Genomic DNA, 20,285 nt, shown 5'->3' with positions numbered 1-20,285 from the left:
AAAACATAACACCTGTATTCAACTTAAGCACAGAATTGTGATAAAAGTATTGTTTTAATCTACAAAGACTCTCTCCTCGGATGACTGATGACAACTTTACCTGCAGTATGGGATGCCAGGTGAGAGCTGAGGAGCTCATGAAGACCATACCCACCCGAGACACAGTTGCAGGGGAAGCATTATCCATGTTGTGTACCTCAAACACCAGCTTGCAGGATGGAGACATTGTGATGCGATCACCATTAGCCAGAGTCAGTGTTTTGTTATCATCCAGCACAGAGTTCAGGTTCTCAATCCATATGGCATCCACAGGACCATCCAACAAAATCCATATGAACTCTCCTGAAGGGAATCCATGATCAGCCATCAAAATTCAATTATTAAATTCTAAAACTACCTCTTCAGCATTTTACTTGGTTGGGCAGGGCTGGAGACTCAATACCCAAGCACATCCTGTTCACATGTTGAAGTGCCCTTGAGCAAGACACTTAACCTGAAGATACACCTAGGTATGTGTAGGTGGGTGAGTGTGAATCAGAGCTAAATTGTAAGGCTCTTTAAGTAATAGAAAATAATTAATAAATTAATAAAATGAGGCAACAAATGACATACATTAAGATATATAAGATAAGATATTTATAAGATATTTAAATGTGCACTCAACCTTGTGTCACAAACCTTTCTTGGCTTTTAGCGTCCTCCTCCACAGAGTGGAAAAAATGCCATCTGTCCAATCGTTGGTGGCTGCATCTAGACGGCCAAACATCTGCGGTGCCGTGATGGCCTTTGGGTTCATGCGCAACTCTCTATGTGGGGATCCACATTCAGTCATAGCTCGCATGAGGATGTTGATGACAGCGGTCTTCCCAGCTCCACTTGGGCCCAGAGTCATCAGGCCATGCCGTACACGTGAAGACTCATAAAGCTGTTGGTAACAGTAACATAACAGAGTGGTATTTTCCAAATTAACACTTTGTAAAATGTAAGACGACAGGAACAAAGCATGTGTATGAACATGTTTTGAGGTACCTGGACCAACTTAAGATTCCATGGGGGGTGGTTGACAATTCCAGCAAGCTCAACTTGATGAGCTACAGCAGCTTGAAGTTCAACATATGTACTCCCGTCCAGCTGGATACCAGGAAAAAGGTCATTGATCAGACTAAGAAAGAGGGGTTCATCTTCATCCACCTGAAACACACAAAAAGATTCAAATACAGTGTCTGTCTACACAGTAAAATATAAAATGTAATATCTCTCTTTGTCAATAGAGTTCCTGTCTTTACCAGTTTAGAAAGATTCATGTCACGCAGCACTCTCATGACAGTGCTGGACTCTGAATCATTGGGTCGTGCTCTCTTACTGGCCCCTAGTGTTCTCAACACAGATAAGATGTTCCTCAGGCCAAAGTCATAGTGGACCTGGTAAATAGCAGAGGTTGTGTGTCAATAATTATTCACTTTCTGAATTAGGCACTGGTCATTTGCCTCTCACCTGTTTGGTGAGTTGTTCTTCACACAGTTTATAAAGGACAAAAAATTTCTGGGCCAAGATAACGTTTTCATTGAATCCGCAACTGGCCAGTTTGACTCTCATGATGATCTGCCAAAAACAACAGTGGGGAAGTGACTTTCAGTAAGGACTATAGCAAAAATGAATAAAATTACTCTCCAGCAATAGTAGCCTTGACCTACCTGCCGGTCTGGCACCATCATAGACACTGTCCTGAATTGCACTTTTAAGTTTTCAGGAAGTTCTTGACGACCTGCATATCCAGGGTTCTAGGCATGGAATGACAACATGTTGGAGTATATCTGATGTTGCTTTGAAATGTTAATTACAAGATTTATAAGATTTGTTTGTTCTACCATAGTGATAAACAGGCCAAACTCTGGATTCAGGTCCACATTGTCTCCATCAGTAAAGATGAAACTGGTTTTATGCTTCTTGCGTGATTGCAAAACAATGTAGATCTGCTGAGCAGCGACAGACAGCACTGGCAGGTCAATTCTGTTGAACTCATCAAAGCAGCCCCAGGACCCTGATTGCGCAAGGCCTGAAACAAACAAGAAAAAAAAGAAGACAAAACTTCAACATAAGATACCTAAAATAGTAAGCAACACTGCTGGATGAATCATTTTGTTGCTTGGCATACCTTTGTAAATCCTGCCAAGTCCTCTGAAGTCCATCTGGTCGGAGCAGTTGAAGACCACCACATACTTGCCAAGGCAGCGACCCATGTCCTTAGTGGTTTCAGTCTTTCCAGTGCCAGCTGGCCCTGCAGGGGCTCCTCCCATGCTCATGCCCAGAGCCTGGGCTAATGTGATGTAACACCTGCAGATAGAAAAGCAACTCTCTGACTCAACTTAGAAATGAAATCCTATATGAAAATTAAATTCCATTATAAAAAGCTTCTTAAGGACAATCCTGCATAGTATGCCTTTAAGTAACTTATATTCGTCTTCTCTTGCCTGTCAGTCAGAGGGGTGATGACCAAACGGTCAGTACAGCCAAGGAACTCATTCTGATAAATGAAGTCGACATTAGTGATGGACACAAGGACCTTATCCACGTCTTCCTTGTAGTAAAATCTGCTCTGCTTTAGCCATTCAAAGTCACTGATAGATTTAATACGCTTTTTTACCTGAGGAAAAAGCAGAACATCAATCTGAATGTGTTATACAAATGACAATAACCATTATTTTATAATATTAAAAGATCAATTATAGCAGTGAGATTTTTCAAAGAACCTACTAGGTCGTTAAATATATCACTTTGGTGCACATGGATTGTGACAAGCGTCTCATACTTGACTCTGTCAAACTTGCTCAGGTCATGGGTTGTTTGTTTTATGAGAATGCTAAGTAGATTTAAGAATTTCTTTTTGGTTAGAGGCATGATCTCCTTGTCATCTTCAGCATTTTGAAGTGCCTCTTCTGAATCTCTTGTCCAAAGCATTTGGATTCCCAGCAAGCCCACCTAAGAGAGTAAAAAGGCATTAAAAAGATGAAGGGGGATTGGAAGGTTTGTCTAAGCGTTTGACTGGTACTAAAAAAACAACTACATACATAAGAATGTCACCAGTCTCTCTTCGTACTCCAACACTACAAGGTTACTTATCTTTATTATTATTATTATTTATTTATTTTTTTTACAAACTTTTGACAAAAAGTACATCCAAAAATATAAAAACTATCTTCACAGAGAAAGGTAAATTAATGAAAAAAGTCATGATTAAATTTGTAGATATTTCATGAGTCCTGAGGTCATAATTCCAGACACTAAATTTTCAAATGATCACTATGTAGTACTTTGATATGAATATGGATGAACCTTATCTACAATGTGCAATGATGATAGTCTAAGTTTATAGAGTACAGAGTTTCAAACTGCTGTTGCGAAAGCATCTATGGGGAGTTGTGGTCAGAGAGTGGACAGTTCTTGTCATAGTTCATAGCAATGGAGAAAATCTGCTATAATAATACCCTGTACAAACCAACCGTTGGCCTAGAATCTAATACAAAGGCATTTGGGTGATATCTATTCTTTTTTTCTTTTCTGGCATACACTAGCCACACTGACCTGTGCTTGGAACTTGTTGAGGAAGGAGAGAAGATCAAAGTCTTCATCATTGATCTCTAGTTCTGAAGCTTTAATAACAGTGTGCAATGAAGACTGCTGTTGCATCAACAGCACTCCGAGCCAGAGCTCCACTGGTCCCTGTGCCAGGACAGGACTGTCCAGCTGAAACCACAAACACATGTTTACTACTTTATTCTATAAGATCAATGCTGGAAACCAAGTACAAGGTTTACTACAAAAAATTTAACACCTTTAATCTTCATGGGTAATTTTACTTTTTGTACATTAGTGTACGTTTATATCCTTTTGTACCCTTTGCTATTAATTCTTGCATAATGTTACTAAGGTAACATTTATATACACTTATTTTACGGTCACAGTTGTGGAAATGAGAGGAAAGCAGCTAAATAAACCCCCACATATGCATGTACATAAGACACAGTTGCATTCACTGTCAAACAGACCCACAGTGTCACATACAATTCCACATTACAGTTATTATCTGTTAATACAATTAACATCACATACCGGTAATTTTTCTCCTTCTTGTGAAATAACAGCCATGATCTTGTCATATTCTGTTGTGTGAAACTCTGCTTCATTCACATTATCAAAAACTCCAAGGAGATGTGACTGGAAAAAAAAAAAGTTACTAGAATTAGGTTTACAAATGCTTTTTTCCTGACAAACTCAAGCAATCAATAAGTCAATATGGCTTACAGTTTAGTACATTTATATGAAAAGCAATACAGGAAAAGCTAAAACTCCTTATTTCACAATGTTAAGAAATCCTTTAAAAATTTGTTAAATTACATCCTATCTTTTCTTCCTTCATCTATGGGCATTTTACTCCATATTACACTGAAATCGCTTGATGTGTACAACATATGAAAACAAATGGATGTAGAAATTAGATTGAAAAAATAATCCTGGTGAAGGTACAAACATTTTTTTCTTGTCTATATAAATGCTTTGATATCTTTATGACTGGCCCTTTTTTGTTAACATCGCCATTTTAAAAAAGTAATATAAATAAGTAAATCAATAAGTAATAAATGTTCTAACCTGAATTGTGTGAGAATCACTTGCTTGTCCTAGGATTTCCAAGAGGGCTGGATCAGACACAAAGAAGAATCGTGGGAACAGGAGTCTCTTTTTCTCAAGGTACCTGTTGAGTTAGATAACATCGTATCCAGTGTGCATATCATCTTCATCCACTGTACAATAACTGTTGTACGATGTACAGCACGTCAATAATTCCAAATCGTTCTTCATGATTCAAAGACATTGGCAAGTCAGAGAGTAACACAAAAAATAGGCTGAAAAAAGTTCTAATGAAAACTAAAATGCAAATACAGATTTTTCTAACAGTTACAAACTACAAAGAGCTTTGACAAAGCTTTACCCTGCAAGAGACTTTTGACAGAACTCCAGCTGTTTCTGAAGGTCTGGGAGGAGCTGTCCAAGAGTTGGATCTGCCACACAGCACTCCACCACATTTGGAACCTTTTGGGCTCGCTGCATGATCGTAATCCAGGTCTTGTCAATATTCTGGAAACGCTTTGCTTCCTATGTTAGTAAAAATCAAGTATTTTACAAAGAAATTAAGATTACACTGTATGCTATATATTTGAAATATCAACATGCTACAATTAACCTCAACATTTGAATTTTTCAGAATAAAAAGATAAAAAGCATAAATTATACCTGTGGCAGGTCTTTGGCAATGTCACCCCCAACAAACACAGCCTCCAAATAGATCCACAGATTTTGCACAATAACCCACTGTTCAATGACATCAGATGATGTTGAAAGCTTTGAGACCCAATCCTGGATCTCTGCTTTGTAGAAGGTACAATACCTACAAAGAAACAGCCACTGTCACAAGGTCTGAAAGACAGTACAAAACATTGGGCTTCATGTTCCTGAATTAGGTTGCAGACCCAAATGCAACTAAACACACGTGGACGTGACCAGCACATTTTTACAATTCTGGTGACCACAGACATAGGCACAAAACAGATGCAATCTGGCACAGTTAGGTACAACGTGCCCACATTTTTCCCTCACCTTTAATCACACAAAAAATGTACTTAGCAGCAGCACAAATTTGTGATGTGCTTTCACTCTCATGTAAATTGGGCCCTTAAATCCTTCAAATGTTCCTCATTCTGAATGTGAAATCTAATTTTCCAGCAACTCAAAATTTAAAGTTACTGTTTGCTCAGTTCTACCTGTTACTCAGCAGTGACCCCAGCACCATCAGACTGTCCTCTAGCATGGTAAGGATCTCTGTTGTGTCTGCCCCTTTCAGCATTAGTTCTCCTCTATCTTTGAATGTATTCAGGCTCAATGTCTGCCCGGACCAGACTTCTTTCACTTGTGACAACTTGGCCTCAATATCCTTCTCCTTCACAGCCGATATGCAGATGTCCTACAGATGCAGAAAGCCAAGCTTAAGAGGGTGAATCAGATGACAGATAAAATATTGTGTCTACAAAATGGGATGTGTGTTTAAATGTTACCACACTGTCCGAACTGAAAGCAAACCTCAATATCTTCCTTGTATTTCAACAGAGGTGCTTCCATGATGTTCTTTAGTGTAAAGGTACTGGACTCCACTTCAAATTCGTGACCAGTTAGGTTTGTGATCCGATCCCAGTGTCTCCTCATCATAGATTTGTTTGCCATCATCTCAAGCAAAGGGCATGACTCACTAAAATCATCAATTGTCTTCTTCAGGTCTAGGAACGCCTGCCATTCCTTTAGTCCTTTGGGTAGCTTTCGGCACCTGGAAAAGAAAAAAAAGGGGACATTTATGAAGAAATACAGTAATTGTTTTTCTCTTCCCTTCATAATGTATATTTGAATATTTCCACCCTATTACAGAGAGAATACTGTATTAATTTCGTTAATTACATTTTGATATTGGCTACTAACTAAAAGCCAAATCATTCCCCATCGAAAAAACTCACAGAAACAGAAAACCGTGTTGGAAAAGGTACCTGTTCTGAAAGTCCAAAAGTTCTGAATTGATCTTCTCGATGTCCACATCTGTCCACAGAATGCTATAGTACCCACTAATCTTACCCATCACTGCATTATACAAGCCGTAGAGTTTCTGAAGCAGGTCAAGCTCTTTTCTAAGGTAATCATAGGAAATCATAGCTGTATTAGTCTGAATACATTATGAAATACAATTATAATCAAAGTATTAATACATTTTTTAGTGAAATGTATGATAAGTCTTTGTAGAGTAGTAACACACTTTTTCTTTTGAAGACATTCATACTCCGTAACTGGCAGGCCAAGAAGCTGCTCCCCAGATGTATATGTGTTGAAATTTTTCCACAGTTCTTCAAATTTAGCCTAAATAAAATTTTAAAAAAGGTCATCAAATACGCAAGACATTATCATCTCAGAAAAGTAAGATACTAATATATATTTGTATTTTTGTAGTTTGCAAAAAATAACATCAACATAAAACAAAAAAAAAACACAATACAAAAAATTGAGACTAAGCAAAAAAAACAAAAATCACCATCATCAAAAATGTCAAGCTGACAAGAACTTCCACCATGCCAAAAAAATTAATTAATTAATTAAAATAAATAAAAAATAACACCAAATATCCATTCATTCAAAAATCAATAGTGTTTGATAGCCTCTGTGCAGCACTGTTCTGAAATGCGAGTCAACCTCTGTGACGCTGCCTGGGAAACTATTGGTACTTTTATGGAATAGAGCAGCAGAAAAGTGACACTGAATGTGAAATTACCTGACAGGCACGGAGCCTGAGGCTGGCTTCTTGAGGAGCTATGCCCTCAGCCATGGGACCTTCCTAAAATGCCATAGGAACTTAATTTATATATACATATATATATATATACATTTAGATTGTTATAGTGGTTGAAAACTTACACACAGTGTTAAACACAAACATTTACAAATTACTTACTGTATCATATTGTTCTACAAAAGTGCAAACATTATTTTGGAAAGTGGCAACGCACTCCACAAGGTTTAGTTTGAACGTGGGTTGCTTTCGAACAAGTTCATCTTGAACTGATCTCTGGGAATGTCCGGAATCAAAAAACAAGATCACAGAGTTACTAAAAATGAACTCTTATACACATTATAATATCCAAAAACAAAATAAGCATAAATATAATGATAATACTAACAGCTTTAGACTGCAGCTGTGTGAAGAAATTCCTCAGATTGTGTACACCCTCTGATTCTTTTTTGGTTACTTCTGCTTCATATTTAGTCAGAATTTCAAAGGCGTCCTGTAAAATGTCATAAGATGGTTATTTGACAATTACAAATACAAATTAAAACTCCAGTTCTAACTTATGAAGATATATGAAGATGAAAAACAATGTATGACAATGAATGAATGAATGAAAAACTTTCTGAACCATCTTTGACAATCTGCAGATTATAATAGAGCACAGGCAGAAGAAATGAAAGGGGACATACATTTCATAGTCATGAAAATTAAAATATCCACAAGTTGTCTCTGATAACTGATAGCCCATAGATCACGGAAAACCAGTAACTTACTCAGTTCATGATGCATGTCATTAAATCTATGTAATTTTAAGGATTTCTAATTAGGTCATTGAACTTGCACTTTGTGGAGATACTATACCAACAGTTTGATTATTGAAAATGAAAACATATGTGGAGTGGATCCAGTTTATTCTGCAATTGTATCAGAATGTATTATTTTACATCAGTGAGACCACTTTATTGGCACAGCAGGGGCCTAAATACAGAAATGCAACAGGACACAGGTTCCCCCAGCAAAAACCCTGAACCTGGCTCAGATTTTGCAACAACACAATCCAACTGGTCAATCACATTTGCAAACATTCCTATTTACTTTGCATTTGTTGCAGTAACAGATTGGATTTATGGCACTCTCATCAAAAACAAACTAATGTGCTATTCATACCTCAATGGAAATCAGTGTCATGTCAGTCTGTATTTCAACATCCCGAAGCTTAGACAGGGCCCCCATGGCACGGCGCACATCCTCCAGATTAGTCACAGGATGAGATAGTTGCTTGATGTATTTGTTGGTATGTATGCTGGTGTCAATCATTTTCTTTTTGTACTGCTCCTTCAGGTATTTGCACAACAGTTTCTTCCAGGATTTGGTCTCAACTGTTAGTGACTTTTTAAATGGATCTGTATACAAGAGATATCATTTGTTGTGCAGCCTTCTAACTTCTACAGAGTTCACACACCAAACACAAGTGATGACATAACTAGTGTGAAATGAAACAGCATTTAAAAGATTATAAGTGTACGATTTTTAAACCTCAGCTCTATCATTTTATTGTGATTCCCTGAGTTTCCTCCAAATGCCACCATGAGGTTGACATTTGGTTTTTAATTAAATCTCTTGACAACTATTGGATAGATTTTAATATTGTACAGACATTAATGCTTGACACAGAATGAATTGTAATCAATTTGAGGGTCTCCCTACTTTCCATCATGAGGTCAAAATTTAAATCTGTTTAATCCTTGGTTCATTATGAAATACCTGAAAAACTTACATTGCTATCAGCTTCAACTGTATTTTGTGTTTAGAGCTAATTTGTAAATGTTGTCATGGTAACATTCTTAACTAAAGCTGTTGCTCCTCCCTCTGGCTGTGTGCCGTAAAGCTATCTCTCTACTCTCTCCCCTGAAATGTAACCCACTATCACACCATGTAAAATTTAATGTAGGGGCCAGAAAAAAAATCTGAGTAATGAAAAATAAAAGTTGCTATATGTAACACATTACTGCTACCTTACCTGTTGACAATTCAGTGAACCCGAAAGCAATGATGGATTTGATATCATCAATTTCATGTTCAACTGAGTCATAGTGCTGGATTTCTGATTTCATCTGGATCAAGGATGGATTGCTGTTCATGAATTCCTTTAAAAGTTAAGATAATATTCATATCATTATAGTAAGAAAAAAAAGTTCTGACTAAAAGTCAAAACAATATATTATGTTCACAGGACAACACACCTTTATTTTGAGGTCTCTGTCCTCATCCCACATTACTCTGAATGGACTGAATTGCTCCAAAACATCAGTTGCTTGTTCTCTCTCAGAGCTAACAGCTGATTTCAGGTTGACCACAGCCTTTTTGATGTCCTTGTGTTCAACAACTCTGTGATAGAAATTCTCTTTCTCTCTGCCTATGAGATGATTACAAGTAATCACTATTTGTTCTTGAAAAAGTCAATCTCAGATTAATAAAACTAATCATGTTCACATCACATCACATCGAATTGTAAGAGCTGCACACAATTGTGATTGATATTGGCCAGTCAGAGTATTGATTTTATTATACATTGTATTATCATATTAAATAAAAGATGAACTAATCAATCTTGACTATTCAAATTTTTAATACAGAGATCAACAAATGAATAACTTTATTAACTTAAACTAACCCCATTCTGTATATTAAGTGTTCTTTATTAGTATCCGCATATTTGTATTATACATTATGGCATTTTTCTTTCCTGTTAGCTTAGCTTTGTTTAGTTTTTTTTTAAAAATGCATGTGTCTTTTGACAATGACTCACCTTTACTCTTTGTGCCATCATGGCTGTATTCCCGCTGCCAGCAAGTAATACCCTTGCTAACTTCCAACAACAAGTCTATCAGATGACTTATGGTGTGTTGGATCTCATCTACAGTGGGAATCATCACCTAATCACAACAAATATCAGACAGAGGAACAACATATTCTGTTTCACAAAATGGGCAAGCAATTCTAGATTATCCTATCCTCCTATAAAGTAACTAGTGTATATAAAATCAGCTGTCAGTGAGTAGTAGAGACTCACCACATTGGGCATGACCAGTTGGACTTCAGATTTTATTAGTGGGACCAGCTTAGACACAGACTTTGACGTCTGATAAGTTGATGTCGTTCTGTAAGAAATTGTATAGTGTTGCTAAGGTACTGCTAAGGTATTATATTGCATACTGACAAACCCAGAAATACTTACTTGGTGCCAAAGATTCTCCTTTTTAGGGTGTCAAGAGATAACTTAGTTGTTTTGACCAGTGCATCCAACACCCTTGCACTTAAGTATTCATAAAGCTTCTTAAATTCCTGAAATGTCAATTTTCATTTGAAGCATTCACATGTTTATTGGTATACTATATACACCATGAGCAACATTTTGGTATTAGTAAACAAACTTACCTTTTCAAATTTGATTGCTTTATTTCTATCTGGACCTTCTGAAGTCATTACCTCCTCCTCATTAGGGGTCTTCTGGATGTCTCCTGTGAACTTCCATGCTAAAACATTTTATAAGTAAAAAAGTTAAGTACATACTGTACCCGACAAACCTTCTCATTGAAAAAGTGTGTCCAAGCTTGTGACTACATAAATTAATATGTAAAATAATACACAAATTATGTTTGATTTTAGTGGATATATGATGGTTATTTATGCACTTTTGACTTGCATGCAACTATAAATATGAATGTAGGGGTACCTGGGACAGGTTCCTCAGTCTTCTTGGTGCCTTTTAATTCATAAATGGCACTGAACACATTACACAGCTCCTTCACGGCGTCTTTAACATGACCGCATTTGTGGTCCAATGTCTTTGCCCACTCCTTACACTGAGTCTAAAAAAATTGTAACACAATAACTGTAATGGTGATTCAGATATAATAACAAACTCTATAGCATACAATTTTATACTTGTCCTACTTGTAATTGTTAGGGAGTCATGCTGGTATGGCATTACTAGTGAATATACAACTTTATGTAATGAATTTATTTGGAGGATTAAAATAAGATGGTCATCACAGTCCATACCTCATTAAGGTCAATCAGGTGCTGCACTGAAGAAGCATGATCATCAGGAAGCTTAATCAGCACAGTCTCTGAGATGTCTTTAAGGATATCATCAATGTGTATCTTACAGATATCCCGCACCTGAAAACAGAAAATGTAGCATTGAACTATGAACTGATTAATTTCTTATTTTCAGAGATTCATTAGTTTTGTTATCACTGTAAACAGTAAATTACTATACTTGATGTTATTGCGATATTATAAGTGAAATGGAGGGACAGTTCACGTGTTTTTGTTGAGAATGTGTACCTTCTTTACAAGATGTTTGAGCTCAAACAAAGCAGTGTCAACATTTTGAAAGAACTTGTCCAGGAGGAAGGATGACCAGGTGAGCAGCACTGACCCGTGGCGAAGTGCAGATTCCACCTTGTAATGTATTCATAAAATGTTAAAAATGAGCAACCCTGGAAGCATTGATAAATTAAAAAATAAACAGTCAAAAGATAAAAAATCCATTAAAATACGAAGTGTGGTACAGCTGGTTCCACATGTATTCAGTCTGTGGCAAGAAAGCTTATTTACTGAAGGCATTATTGTTTGTTTTAACTGACTGATGAGTTGAACTATTTATGTTGTAGTTGAGGACATGAAATTAGTTATTCTTCCACCGTTTGATATTTTTGTATTTAATTACATTTAATAATTTTAAGTGTACTGTATTTACAAACTGCTTACATTTTTTATTTTTGAAGCCATTAAGCTGGTGAAGTCTGCAGGTATGCTCTCACAAGTGCTGTCATAGTCTGCCAAAATGGTCTATAAGAAAAAATGAAGCATACAAGTCATTTTATTTAAGGTAACCCATCCCACTGTGAAAAAATATAACAACATATTTTACCTGCAGTCTGAGGTGATTGGCATTTATGCTGCTTTCCAGCTTGACCAGACGCAAAGCCTGCTTTGGAACCTCCAGACCCATCTTTAACAAGCACTTAGCCTCCCGAATGACCTCAGTTACTTTAGGATCAAAGTTGACGACTAATTTTCCTGTCTTTGGGTGACGAACCAGCAGTGTAATATTCAAGACTGATGAAGCAGATTATGGAGAAAATATATTGAATGAATATTAACATAATCTTATAATGCAACCTAAAAAGGAGTATTGTGTGTCATCAAGGGTATGATGATATTAGATCAGGGCAAAAGAACCAACCATAATCCAGCTTTGATACTTCATTCATCCATGCTATGTGGTAGACAGACTCAAACTCTACGAATGCAGCTGCAGTCTGATTGTACATTTTGACCACATCTTGTCCCTCAGGACTGCACAGGATGTCAGAGTTTTGCTGTTGAGCATGACAGATACATGCAACAATGAAATATTTCAGTACAACAATGAAAATATTTTGTGTTGTTTTTATGGGAGAAATTAGGTCTTACTCTTATGTATGATATGGGTTCCTCTATTTTTCTGTAGAGGTGCCTGCCCCAACCAATCCTCCCAGCCACAGGAGGCATGTTTCTAGCCAAAGAAGGGTCATCTCTTTGTAAGTCATAGAGCTGCAAGAAAATTCACATAAGCAGATCAACACATAATAAAAGTCCATGTTAGAACAAATCTGTTTATACTATGTCAATATTAGTCAATTTCTGTTTATAAACTCATGCAAATGGTATACCTTTTTCACAAACTCTACTTCTGAGGCATAGTGTTGAAGAATAAGACCCAAGGTATTGGATATTTCTGTCTTTAGACAGGGAATGTTCAGCCTCTGAAAACTACAGGTAAAGGAATTCATGAGAAATCATCCACAGTTTACATAATTACAGTCATATCTTAATATTATATACTGACCGCTGTATCAGGCAAAGAGATTGCTGAGATGTGATGATGTTTGAGAAGCATGAATTCATAAATGCCCGCAGCTGGTTCTGTAGATAAGGGTGGCAGTGAATTATATATGATCATCTACCGTACTTCAGAAACAATACTGAGTATAAATAGGGAGATTGGAAATAGGGGCTACCAATACCAGAACAAGTTGCAAATTTAGAGAAGCAGGATAAAATACATACCTCAATGTGGCTGACTTGAGTCATGAACTTAGCAAAATCGGTTTCGAATTCAGCTGTCCTTGGAGCCAACATATCATACTGCTTCCTTTTCACATTCATGGATACAGTGTGGAATTGTCTGGCCAGAACCTCAATGCCTTCAATGTTTGATTTGCTGAGAGATTCATACGTCTTGAACACTGTTATTATTTGTATGATCTAGAAAAGATAATGCTTATTGTTACTTGATGAGGCTTTGTGGTAAGAGGAGGAATAAAAATGGGATCTTGGATTGTACCTTTTCAAGTTGCTTACAGAAGCCCTCAAACTTGCAAAAAATCTGCATCTCTGAAACCTCAAAGGACTTCTTTCCAGGTCTTTCCATTGTCTGTTTCTTTGTTTTCTGGAAGCAAGACTGATACTCCTGATACAAGCCGATACAGTCCTGCCAAAGATAAAAGATAAATAAAACCGTAACATGTTGATGTCAATGTGTGTTTTATTCAAGCCTCACTAATGATAAAAAAAACAATGTTATATATATGGGTGTGATCATTACCTGCATTTTACTGATGATGTCTTCGGCATCTTGGTCCCATATAAGAAGAGTGCCATTGTCAGTAATATATGATCTGCATGCTGTGACCATCTGATTTGTGACCTGATACATTTTTGGAGGCATTAAATTATTAAAACATCACAAAGAAAACTGTGACCTTACATTATATATTTTCATCAGAACTACATTTTCTGAATACTACTTGTATATTTCTCTGACTTAACTGAACCCACTCACTTTGATTAGGAGTGCAGATATTTTTTCACTTGTATTGTAGTACTGTGAAACACTGTAAATCATTTGAATGGCACTGATCACATTCTGCACACTTTTCATCATGGTGACCTGAAATCATACAGACATATATCTATATTATTGACAATACTGTGTCTCTAAGGAAATTGTTGCATTCATTTCTAATAAACACACACTTTAATGATGACGACAAGGTGTTTATCCTCTTAATTATTTACTGTACATACCGGGTCACTGTTGTAAAGAGGTTGACAGACTTTCTCCAGTGTGTACAAGAATTTTACATTGTCTTTTGCCTCATTGGCACGATCCGTTATCCTGGCATCCAGCTCCCGCCACATCTACATGGTTGAAAAGGTTTGGTTAAATACAATCCTGTGTATGGCTTGATGGCTTTTGAAGTTCCTATTGTAGTTGATAGCTGAAAGCTTGTGTCAATATTTAGATATGAATTTGTGCCAATGTATACCTAATGATTACTACTTCCCCATTATATTATTCTTATTATAAAGGGAAGGACTCTGAAAAAGCAAGGACTAATTATTGTTTTGTTTTTTTCTTTTCTTATATACAATAATAAAGTTATTAAATGAACAAGATGACAGAGAAAAGTGAGCAATTATCCACTAGAATCAGACATTTAGAATGTCTGTTCTGTACGTGTACCACTTTAAAACACAACATTTTTCACTTTACAACCCCTTATGAAAAAGTGAACCAAATATTAACAATTTATCACATATCCACAGATGTTAATTAAGGTCGAAATCAGTATGTAAAATGCAACAATAAGCTTTTTTTAATAATAACATTGAAATACATTTTTTCTGGTTTTAATTTCGCAGAATCTATTAGTATACTACACTGAGTATTTTTTACTCACTTAAACTTAGTAAGTTTTGAGTGAAGCCTTTATCGCTACACAAACCTTGATCAGACAACCAAAAACTTCTTAATGAATTACTTTTTAAGTTGAACATTCAAGTATCCATACCTTCATAATTTTGGAATGGCTGATATGTAGCACCATTACAACTGCCTTGCACTCTGGGCCTTTGATGTGACTGATGATGGAGTTGAACCTTAAGGACATTCTTTTCCAGTGCTCTAACTCACTCAGCGGCCCTGCAGAATCAACTCCTTTCCTCAGCTGATCACTCTCTATCAGGACCTGATAATCACAGATACACAGAAAGATTAGAATTTCCTTTCACAGGATAGCAATTCAGTTAACATATAGTAAGATAGTGATAGTAATACTTTAATATTTCAAAATATGGATTCATTAATCATGAAAAATTTAATTTAATTTTGATCCCGTTTTTACTGATATTTTAGACAGGGTGCATAGATACTGATTATGCAAGTATATTGCATTTTTTGATACCTCTGATTACATAAATTGAATACTTCCTCTTAGAGTAGTAATAACATATATAAGATCTTCATTTAACCAACCTGCTCGATTTGCTTATACCATTGCATCAGAATTTCTTCCAGTCGATGCACCAGGTCAAAGTTGGCAGCAGCAACTTTCATATCTTCAAGGGTCGCCAATTTAGTGAAGTCAACATCTGTGACTGTATATAGATGAACGATACTCTCATTGCTCATCTGGATGTCTGGGGTACAAATACAAGAGACAAAGTACAAGATCATCAAAACTATTTAAAGACCACCATTTGGTTACAGTAATGGCATTGTTGCAACAAATGACAATTTAAAACCAATCAAGTGTGATTTGCCAATAAAAATGGTGATGACAGGTTACAATTAAAATTCCCTCTAAACATCAAAATTTGAAAGCAAACAATGATTTACCATCAAAGGAAAGAAGACAGCGTTGTATGGTGTACTTGAAATTTCCTATAATTTTCGCTCCATGTCTACACTTTTCTAGGACACCCCAGTTTTGTGCTGCATCAAGAGCTGGTAGCAGAAATTTGAAGGCATTCCTGGTTCCTTTCAGGAGACCCTCTGTGGCATTGACCATTGAAAACAAGATCTCCTACAAAACAGCAAGAAAAGATCATCGATCACTTCACAAAATTAAACGGCAAAAAAGTTCAAATTTGCTTACTGCGAATTACATGGTCATCTGGAGCGAGCATCTTCCTCAGTGATTTGACAAAGTTTCATAAGTTCCATCTAACTGGGTAAAGTTATACTAAAATTGACAGTTTAGTTGAATAAAATCAAAAACTGTAAACTCCTCAGACATGAAAGCATATCAACATAAATCAATCACACAAAATTTGATAGAAATAGGTGCAACCCTAACCCCAGCAACATCATGCATTTAAATGGCCATAAGTCAGTTGTGATGATTCTGTCATTCTTGACATTTTTACAAATTAATTATTGTACAAAGTCCCAATATGCACTAAACTGTGGTAACCTTGAAAACACATCAATCTCTATTATCATTAAAATTATATTATTAAAATTAACTTATAGTTGTCCAGCCTTTGTGGATTATGCTCTGTGAGAGTTTTCTAGTTTTATTAGAAATATGAATAAAAAAATATATTATAAAAAGGCACTGCAACACTCATTGAGTGTTTTATTGTTACAAATTGCTATGCAAGCACACAGGGATTCATTATAAGTTCATTATCTAATTCAATAACAATACATTTATTACAATTACAGAAAAGACCATTTTAAATGGTTTACACATTACACTTCTTACCTCGTGTATGTTTTCTGAATTCACAGGAATGTCCACTCTGGTCCGTGTGAAAGAGCAGCAAATGCCTGTAAGGCATGTCTGAGACAAATTGGCTATAAATAGCCTCAATACTTTTCCCCCTTTGGCTGCCCCAGGATATGAGCGACCACACTCTGAAATTAAATACAAATTATGAAACAGATAATATTACTCAATGCTGATTTAGACTTAAGTTTGAATAATAACCAGTATTGGACTTATACCCAAATTACACAGATGAACCATCTAAAAATGCCATTTTAGAGCTAACATAAACTCAACTGCATACAGTTCACATATGGACCCACAGTTATGAGTACTGTACAACCATCTGTCCTGTGGGACTTGCTGCAATTATTTTGTTCTCTATTAAGAATATATTCAACTTGCTTGAAGAGAGTCAGGTAAAATGAAATTACAGCAACATGCTGGCTAATGTGTGACAGTTGAGAATGATTATCTTCCTACCTATTCCTGGGACTTCAGACTCTTGATACACAAAGGAAATGGTTTTACAACCTCCCTCGGCGAAGAAATTATCAAAAGCAGCCAGCTGTTCAACAATTGAAAAAGGAAAGAAATGATAACTTAGACACAAATGCAGCTTAGACATAAAAGACATTCAACCAAAAACACTATGTTCTAGTCATGTCAGAGGTAAATATGGCTGAAAATAAAAACTTCTCCCTAAAAAAATTTAAAAAAAAGGAAGACAGTCATAGCAGTACAATGTTATGAGATTAAATAACACCAGAAACAAATAATGAACAATCTGGCCCACATCAAAGCACCTATTTATAAGACTGGAATGGAAAATTTCTATTATTCTGTTTTTCCCAGCGGGTATTGTAGTATTAAAAGTGCAAGGTGCAACTGGAGCATATTTTCCCCAAATGCAGAGAAGATCTCATTATGTCAGTGTTGGCTCTCTCATTTCTTTTGATCAGAGACCTGACTGGTCACAATGAACACAAAACAGTCCAACACCACTGGTATGATTAATTACTTCTCCTATGAGATATTCTGAAACTCCCTAACAAAACCCATAGGACACACTCACAGATGAAGAGTCTAAAATAAAGTCCTCTACTGCTGTTGGCTCCAAGAACAGCCTATCAGCCAGGACGTCAATCATGTACATGTGTGCAGGGGCGAGGAGCTTCTTTCGCTCTTGTCTGGCCTGCTTGTATTTGGCCTGAGGATGATAAGCAGTGTTAATGGTAGTAGCGTGTTCAATAAATAAATGCAGTGCCATTTGAATTGTGCTTAATGGCATTGATTGCCTGCATTTCCTGGGTCTATTAAGGTGTTACACATATTTACCTGACAGCCATTCTTCTTTGACTTTGGTTCATGTGCATCCATTAGTAAGAGCTCGGGCAGGATCCTCTTTCGCTGCTGAAAAACTCAGTTCTGCTTATCCTCTCTGAATTAAAAAAAAATAAGAAAAAAGCATGACTTGCCACTTGTGCTGTAGTCTCATGCCATTATGTTGACTTTAATGAAGCCTCAGAGAGGTGGGGATACCTGTAAACTGATATATAAGTGTATTTTTTGAGTAAAATAGTGCAGTTTGACAAATATTCATGACAAAGAGTTTAATTTAAGGGGCAACCATTATATATGTTGTCCCACCCCACAAATACACACATCATCAATGAAAATGGCTTAACTGTTGAGCTAGGTTAGCTAAATAAGCTGAACATAGCGTCAATATCTAACCCTCCAATTTACTCCTGGCGAACTTGAAGTTAAATAAAAGTTACATAAATATAGTTTAACAGCTGTTGCATTGGTTAACTTACGTATACTAAGGTTCCTAACACGTTTACGTTGTTTTAACTATAACGTCAATGTCACACATCATGTTAATATACTGTTAACTTGTTTCTGTCCTTACCAACACTTGATTATCCGTCACAACTACAACTTCCTTTCAGACACATTTTTTCTGATTGTTTGGGTCGCTTCCAGGTGTAAAAGGAGTCGTTGGTTTATGTTTTTTTAAGATTTTCTCAATAAAGTCCAGCTTTAACGGCCCACCAACTGTTACCGTTGTCCAACCGCTAGTGCCAGAGGTGACGTTTAAAAAATAATTCTTAACGTTCCTAACGGTTCTTTTACTTTTCTGTCTTTGTTTTGACGGCTTGTAAGATAAAGTAATGATGCTTGTCAGATAAAGTAATGATGCTTGTCAGATAAAGTAATAATGCTTGTCAGATAAAAAAAAAGATGCTCGTCCAGGTACTTTCTTTCAGTAATAATTAACCCTGACCTGTAGTTGAGTTACAAGTGATTCATGTTAATTGGCATACATCAACTTGCAAAACCAAACTGATGACACCAAATCAGGAAACGATTTTATTTTCTATTGAAGCCCATTTCCGCCAATGTGATGAAAAGATACTAATTAGTATCTCAAAATAATGAGAAACTATCTCAGAATAATGACTTAGTATCTCAAAATTATGACTTAGTATCTCAAAATAATGAGAAACTATCTGAAAATAATGAGAAACTGTCTCAGAATAATGACTTAGTATCTCAAAAGAGTGACATAGTAACTCAAAATAATAACATCTCAACAACAGCGACTTAGTATCGCAAAATCACGAGTATCTCAAAATTATGACTTAGTAGCCTATCTCAAAGATAATTGCTTAGTATCTCAAAATAATGAGAAACTATCTCAGAATAATATCAAAAAAGTGACAGTAACTCAAAATAATGAGAACATCTAAAAAATAACGACTTAGTATCTCAAAATAATGACTTATCTTATGACTTATTAGTATCTCATTATTTTGAGATACTACGTCATTATTTTGATATAGTATCTCATTATTTTGACAAAGTTTCTCATCATATTTGATTTACAGGATCTTTTCCCCCATCACATTGGCGGAAATGGGCTTCGATAATTGGCCAGTTCAAAAGTCAACATGAAGTTTTAGTGATATGCTTTCTAGTAAATGAGTAATCCAAATCATAGTCATTACGGTAACTCAGACTTATAGTAATGATTAATGCTTCCTGGGTGCCTGGGGAAATGTTTTTTTTTTTTTAATTTACTTTTGTTATATTTGGCACCCTCTTTTGGACTGTTGATATAATAACAAAGATGAATTGACCTGAATAACAGCGGATCCTGGATCAGCCTTTGGACAGGACCTGTGTTTCGTGGTCTACTGTGATTGGTCCAGACACACCGTCCTGTTGTCCAATAGCGTGCAGACATCTGTTCGCTGGAGCGACTCTAAAATATACCCCCTTCTCTTCCTTCT

General features: G+C 36.2%; 1 protein-coding gene across 1 annotated transcript in view; it reads right to left on the bottom strand.

Moving 5' to 3' along the window:
• The window catches only part of LOC133990057 (dynein axonemal heavy chain 8-like), a 31,879-nt gene extending 13,513 nt beyond the window's left edge, over nucleotides 1–18,366 (bottom strand). Inside the window, exons 1-50 of the mRNA XM_062428238.1 lie at nucleotides 18,325–18,366; nucleotides 18,062–18,196; nucleotides 17,470–17,554; nucleotides 16,984–17,135; nucleotides 16,113–16,299; nucleotides 15,750–15,913; nucleotides 15,286–15,462; nucleotides 14,519–14,632; nucleotides 14,274–14,381; nucleotides 14,037–14,138; nucleotides 13,776–13,922; nucleotides 13,499–13,696; nucleotides 13,278–13,354; nucleotides 13,102–13,201; nucleotides 12,863–12,982; nucleotides 12,633–12,768; nucleotides 12,318–12,505; nucleotides 12,155–12,235; nucleotides 11,729–11,845; nucleotides 11,441–11,560; nucleotides 11,112–11,247; nucleotides 10,814–10,911; nucleotides 10,614–10,720; nucleotides 10,449–10,536; nucleotides 10,185–10,311; nucleotides 9,619–9,791; nucleotides 9,396–9,522; nucleotides 8,543–8,778; nucleotides 7,767–7,871; nucleotides 7,541–7,654; nucleotides 7,361–7,423; nucleotides 6,851–6,951; nucleotides 6,588–6,725; nucleotides 6,133–6,373; nucleotides 5,817–6,016; nucleotides 5,290–5,443; nucleotides 4,988–5,151; nucleotides 4,648–4,750; nucleotides 4,111–4,215; nucleotides 3,583–3,744; nucleotides 2,755–2,979; nucleotides 2,472–2,644; nucleotides 2,156–2,334; nucleotides 1,869–2,056; nucleotides 1,695–1,781; nucleotides 1,495–1,602; nucleotides 1,287–1,421; nucleotides 1,030–1,191; nucleotides 679–925; nucleotides 101–342 (exon numbers count right to left, since the gene is read on the bottom strand). Coding sequence (XP_062284222.1) covers nucleotides 101–342; nucleotides 679–925; nucleotides 1,030–1,191; nucleotides 1,287–1,421; nucleotides 1,495–1,602; nucleotides 1,695–1,781; nucleotides 1,869–2,056; nucleotides 2,156–2,334; nucleotides 2,472–2,644; nucleotides 2,755–2,979; nucleotides 3,583–3,744; nucleotides 4,111–4,215; nucleotides 4,648–4,750; nucleotides 4,988–5,151; nucleotides 5,290–5,443; nucleotides 5,817–6,016; nucleotides 6,133–6,373; nucleotides 6,588–6,725; nucleotides 6,851–6,951; nucleotides 7,361–7,423; nucleotides 7,541–7,654; nucleotides 7,767–7,871; nucleotides 8,543–8,778; nucleotides 9,396–9,522; nucleotides 9,619–9,791; nucleotides 10,185–10,311; nucleotides 10,449–10,536; nucleotides 10,614–10,720; nucleotides 10,814–10,911; nucleotides 11,112–11,247; nucleotides 11,441–11,560; nucleotides 11,729–11,845; nucleotides 12,155–12,235; nucleotides 12,318–12,505; nucleotides 12,633–12,768; nucleotides 12,863–12,982; nucleotides 13,102–13,201; nucleotides 13,278–13,354; nucleotides 13,499–13,696; nucleotides 13,776–13,922; nucleotides 14,037–14,138; nucleotides 14,274–14,381; nucleotides 14,519–14,632; nucleotides 15,286–15,462; nucleotides 15,750–15,913; nucleotides 16,113–16,299; nucleotides 16,984–17,135; nucleotides 17,470–17,554; nucleotides 18,062–18,196; nucleotides 18,325–18,366 — 7,038 coding nt within the window. The remainder of the gene's footprint in view (nucleotides 1–100; nucleotides 343–678; nucleotides 926–1,029; nucleotides 1,192–1,286; nucleotides 1,422–1,494; nucleotides 1,603–1,694; nucleotides 1,782–1,868; nucleotides 2,057–2,155; nucleotides 2,335–2,471; nucleotides 2,645–2,754; nucleotides 2,980–3,582; nucleotides 3,745–4,110; nucleotides 4,216–4,647; nucleotides 4,751–4,987; nucleotides 5,152–5,289; nucleotides 5,444–5,816; nucleotides 6,017–6,132; nucleotides 6,374–6,587; nucleotides 6,726–6,850; nucleotides 6,952–7,360; nucleotides 7,424–7,540; nucleotides 7,655–7,766; nucleotides 7,872–8,542; nucleotides 8,779–9,395; nucleotides 9,523–9,618; nucleotides 9,792–10,184; nucleotides 10,312–10,448; nucleotides 10,537–10,613; nucleotides 10,721–10,813; nucleotides 10,912–11,111; nucleotides 11,248–11,440; nucleotides 11,561–11,728; nucleotides 11,846–12,154; nucleotides 12,236–12,317; nucleotides 12,506–12,632; nucleotides 12,769–12,862; nucleotides 12,983–13,101; nucleotides 13,202–13,277; nucleotides 13,355–13,498; nucleotides 13,697–13,775; nucleotides 13,923–14,036; nucleotides 14,139–14,273; nucleotides 14,382–14,518; nucleotides 14,633–15,285; nucleotides 15,463–15,749; nucleotides 15,914–16,112; nucleotides 16,300–16,983; nucleotides 17,136–17,469; nucleotides 17,555–18,061; nucleotides 18,197–18,324) is intronic.
• Nucleotides 18,367–20,285: the final 1,919 nt, after the last annotated feature.

The sequence above is a fragment of the Scomber scombrus genome, chromosome 11 (genome assembly GCF_963691925.1).
Source record: "Scomber scombrus chromosome 11, fScoSco1.1, whole genome shotgun sequence".
Classification (NCBI taxonomy): Eukaryota; Metazoa; Chordata; class Actinopteri; order Scombriformes; family Scombridae; genus Scomber; species Scomber scombrus.
The sequence above is the reverse complement of the archived record's forward strand: the minus strand, read 5'-3'. Positions and strand labels throughout refer to the sequence as shown.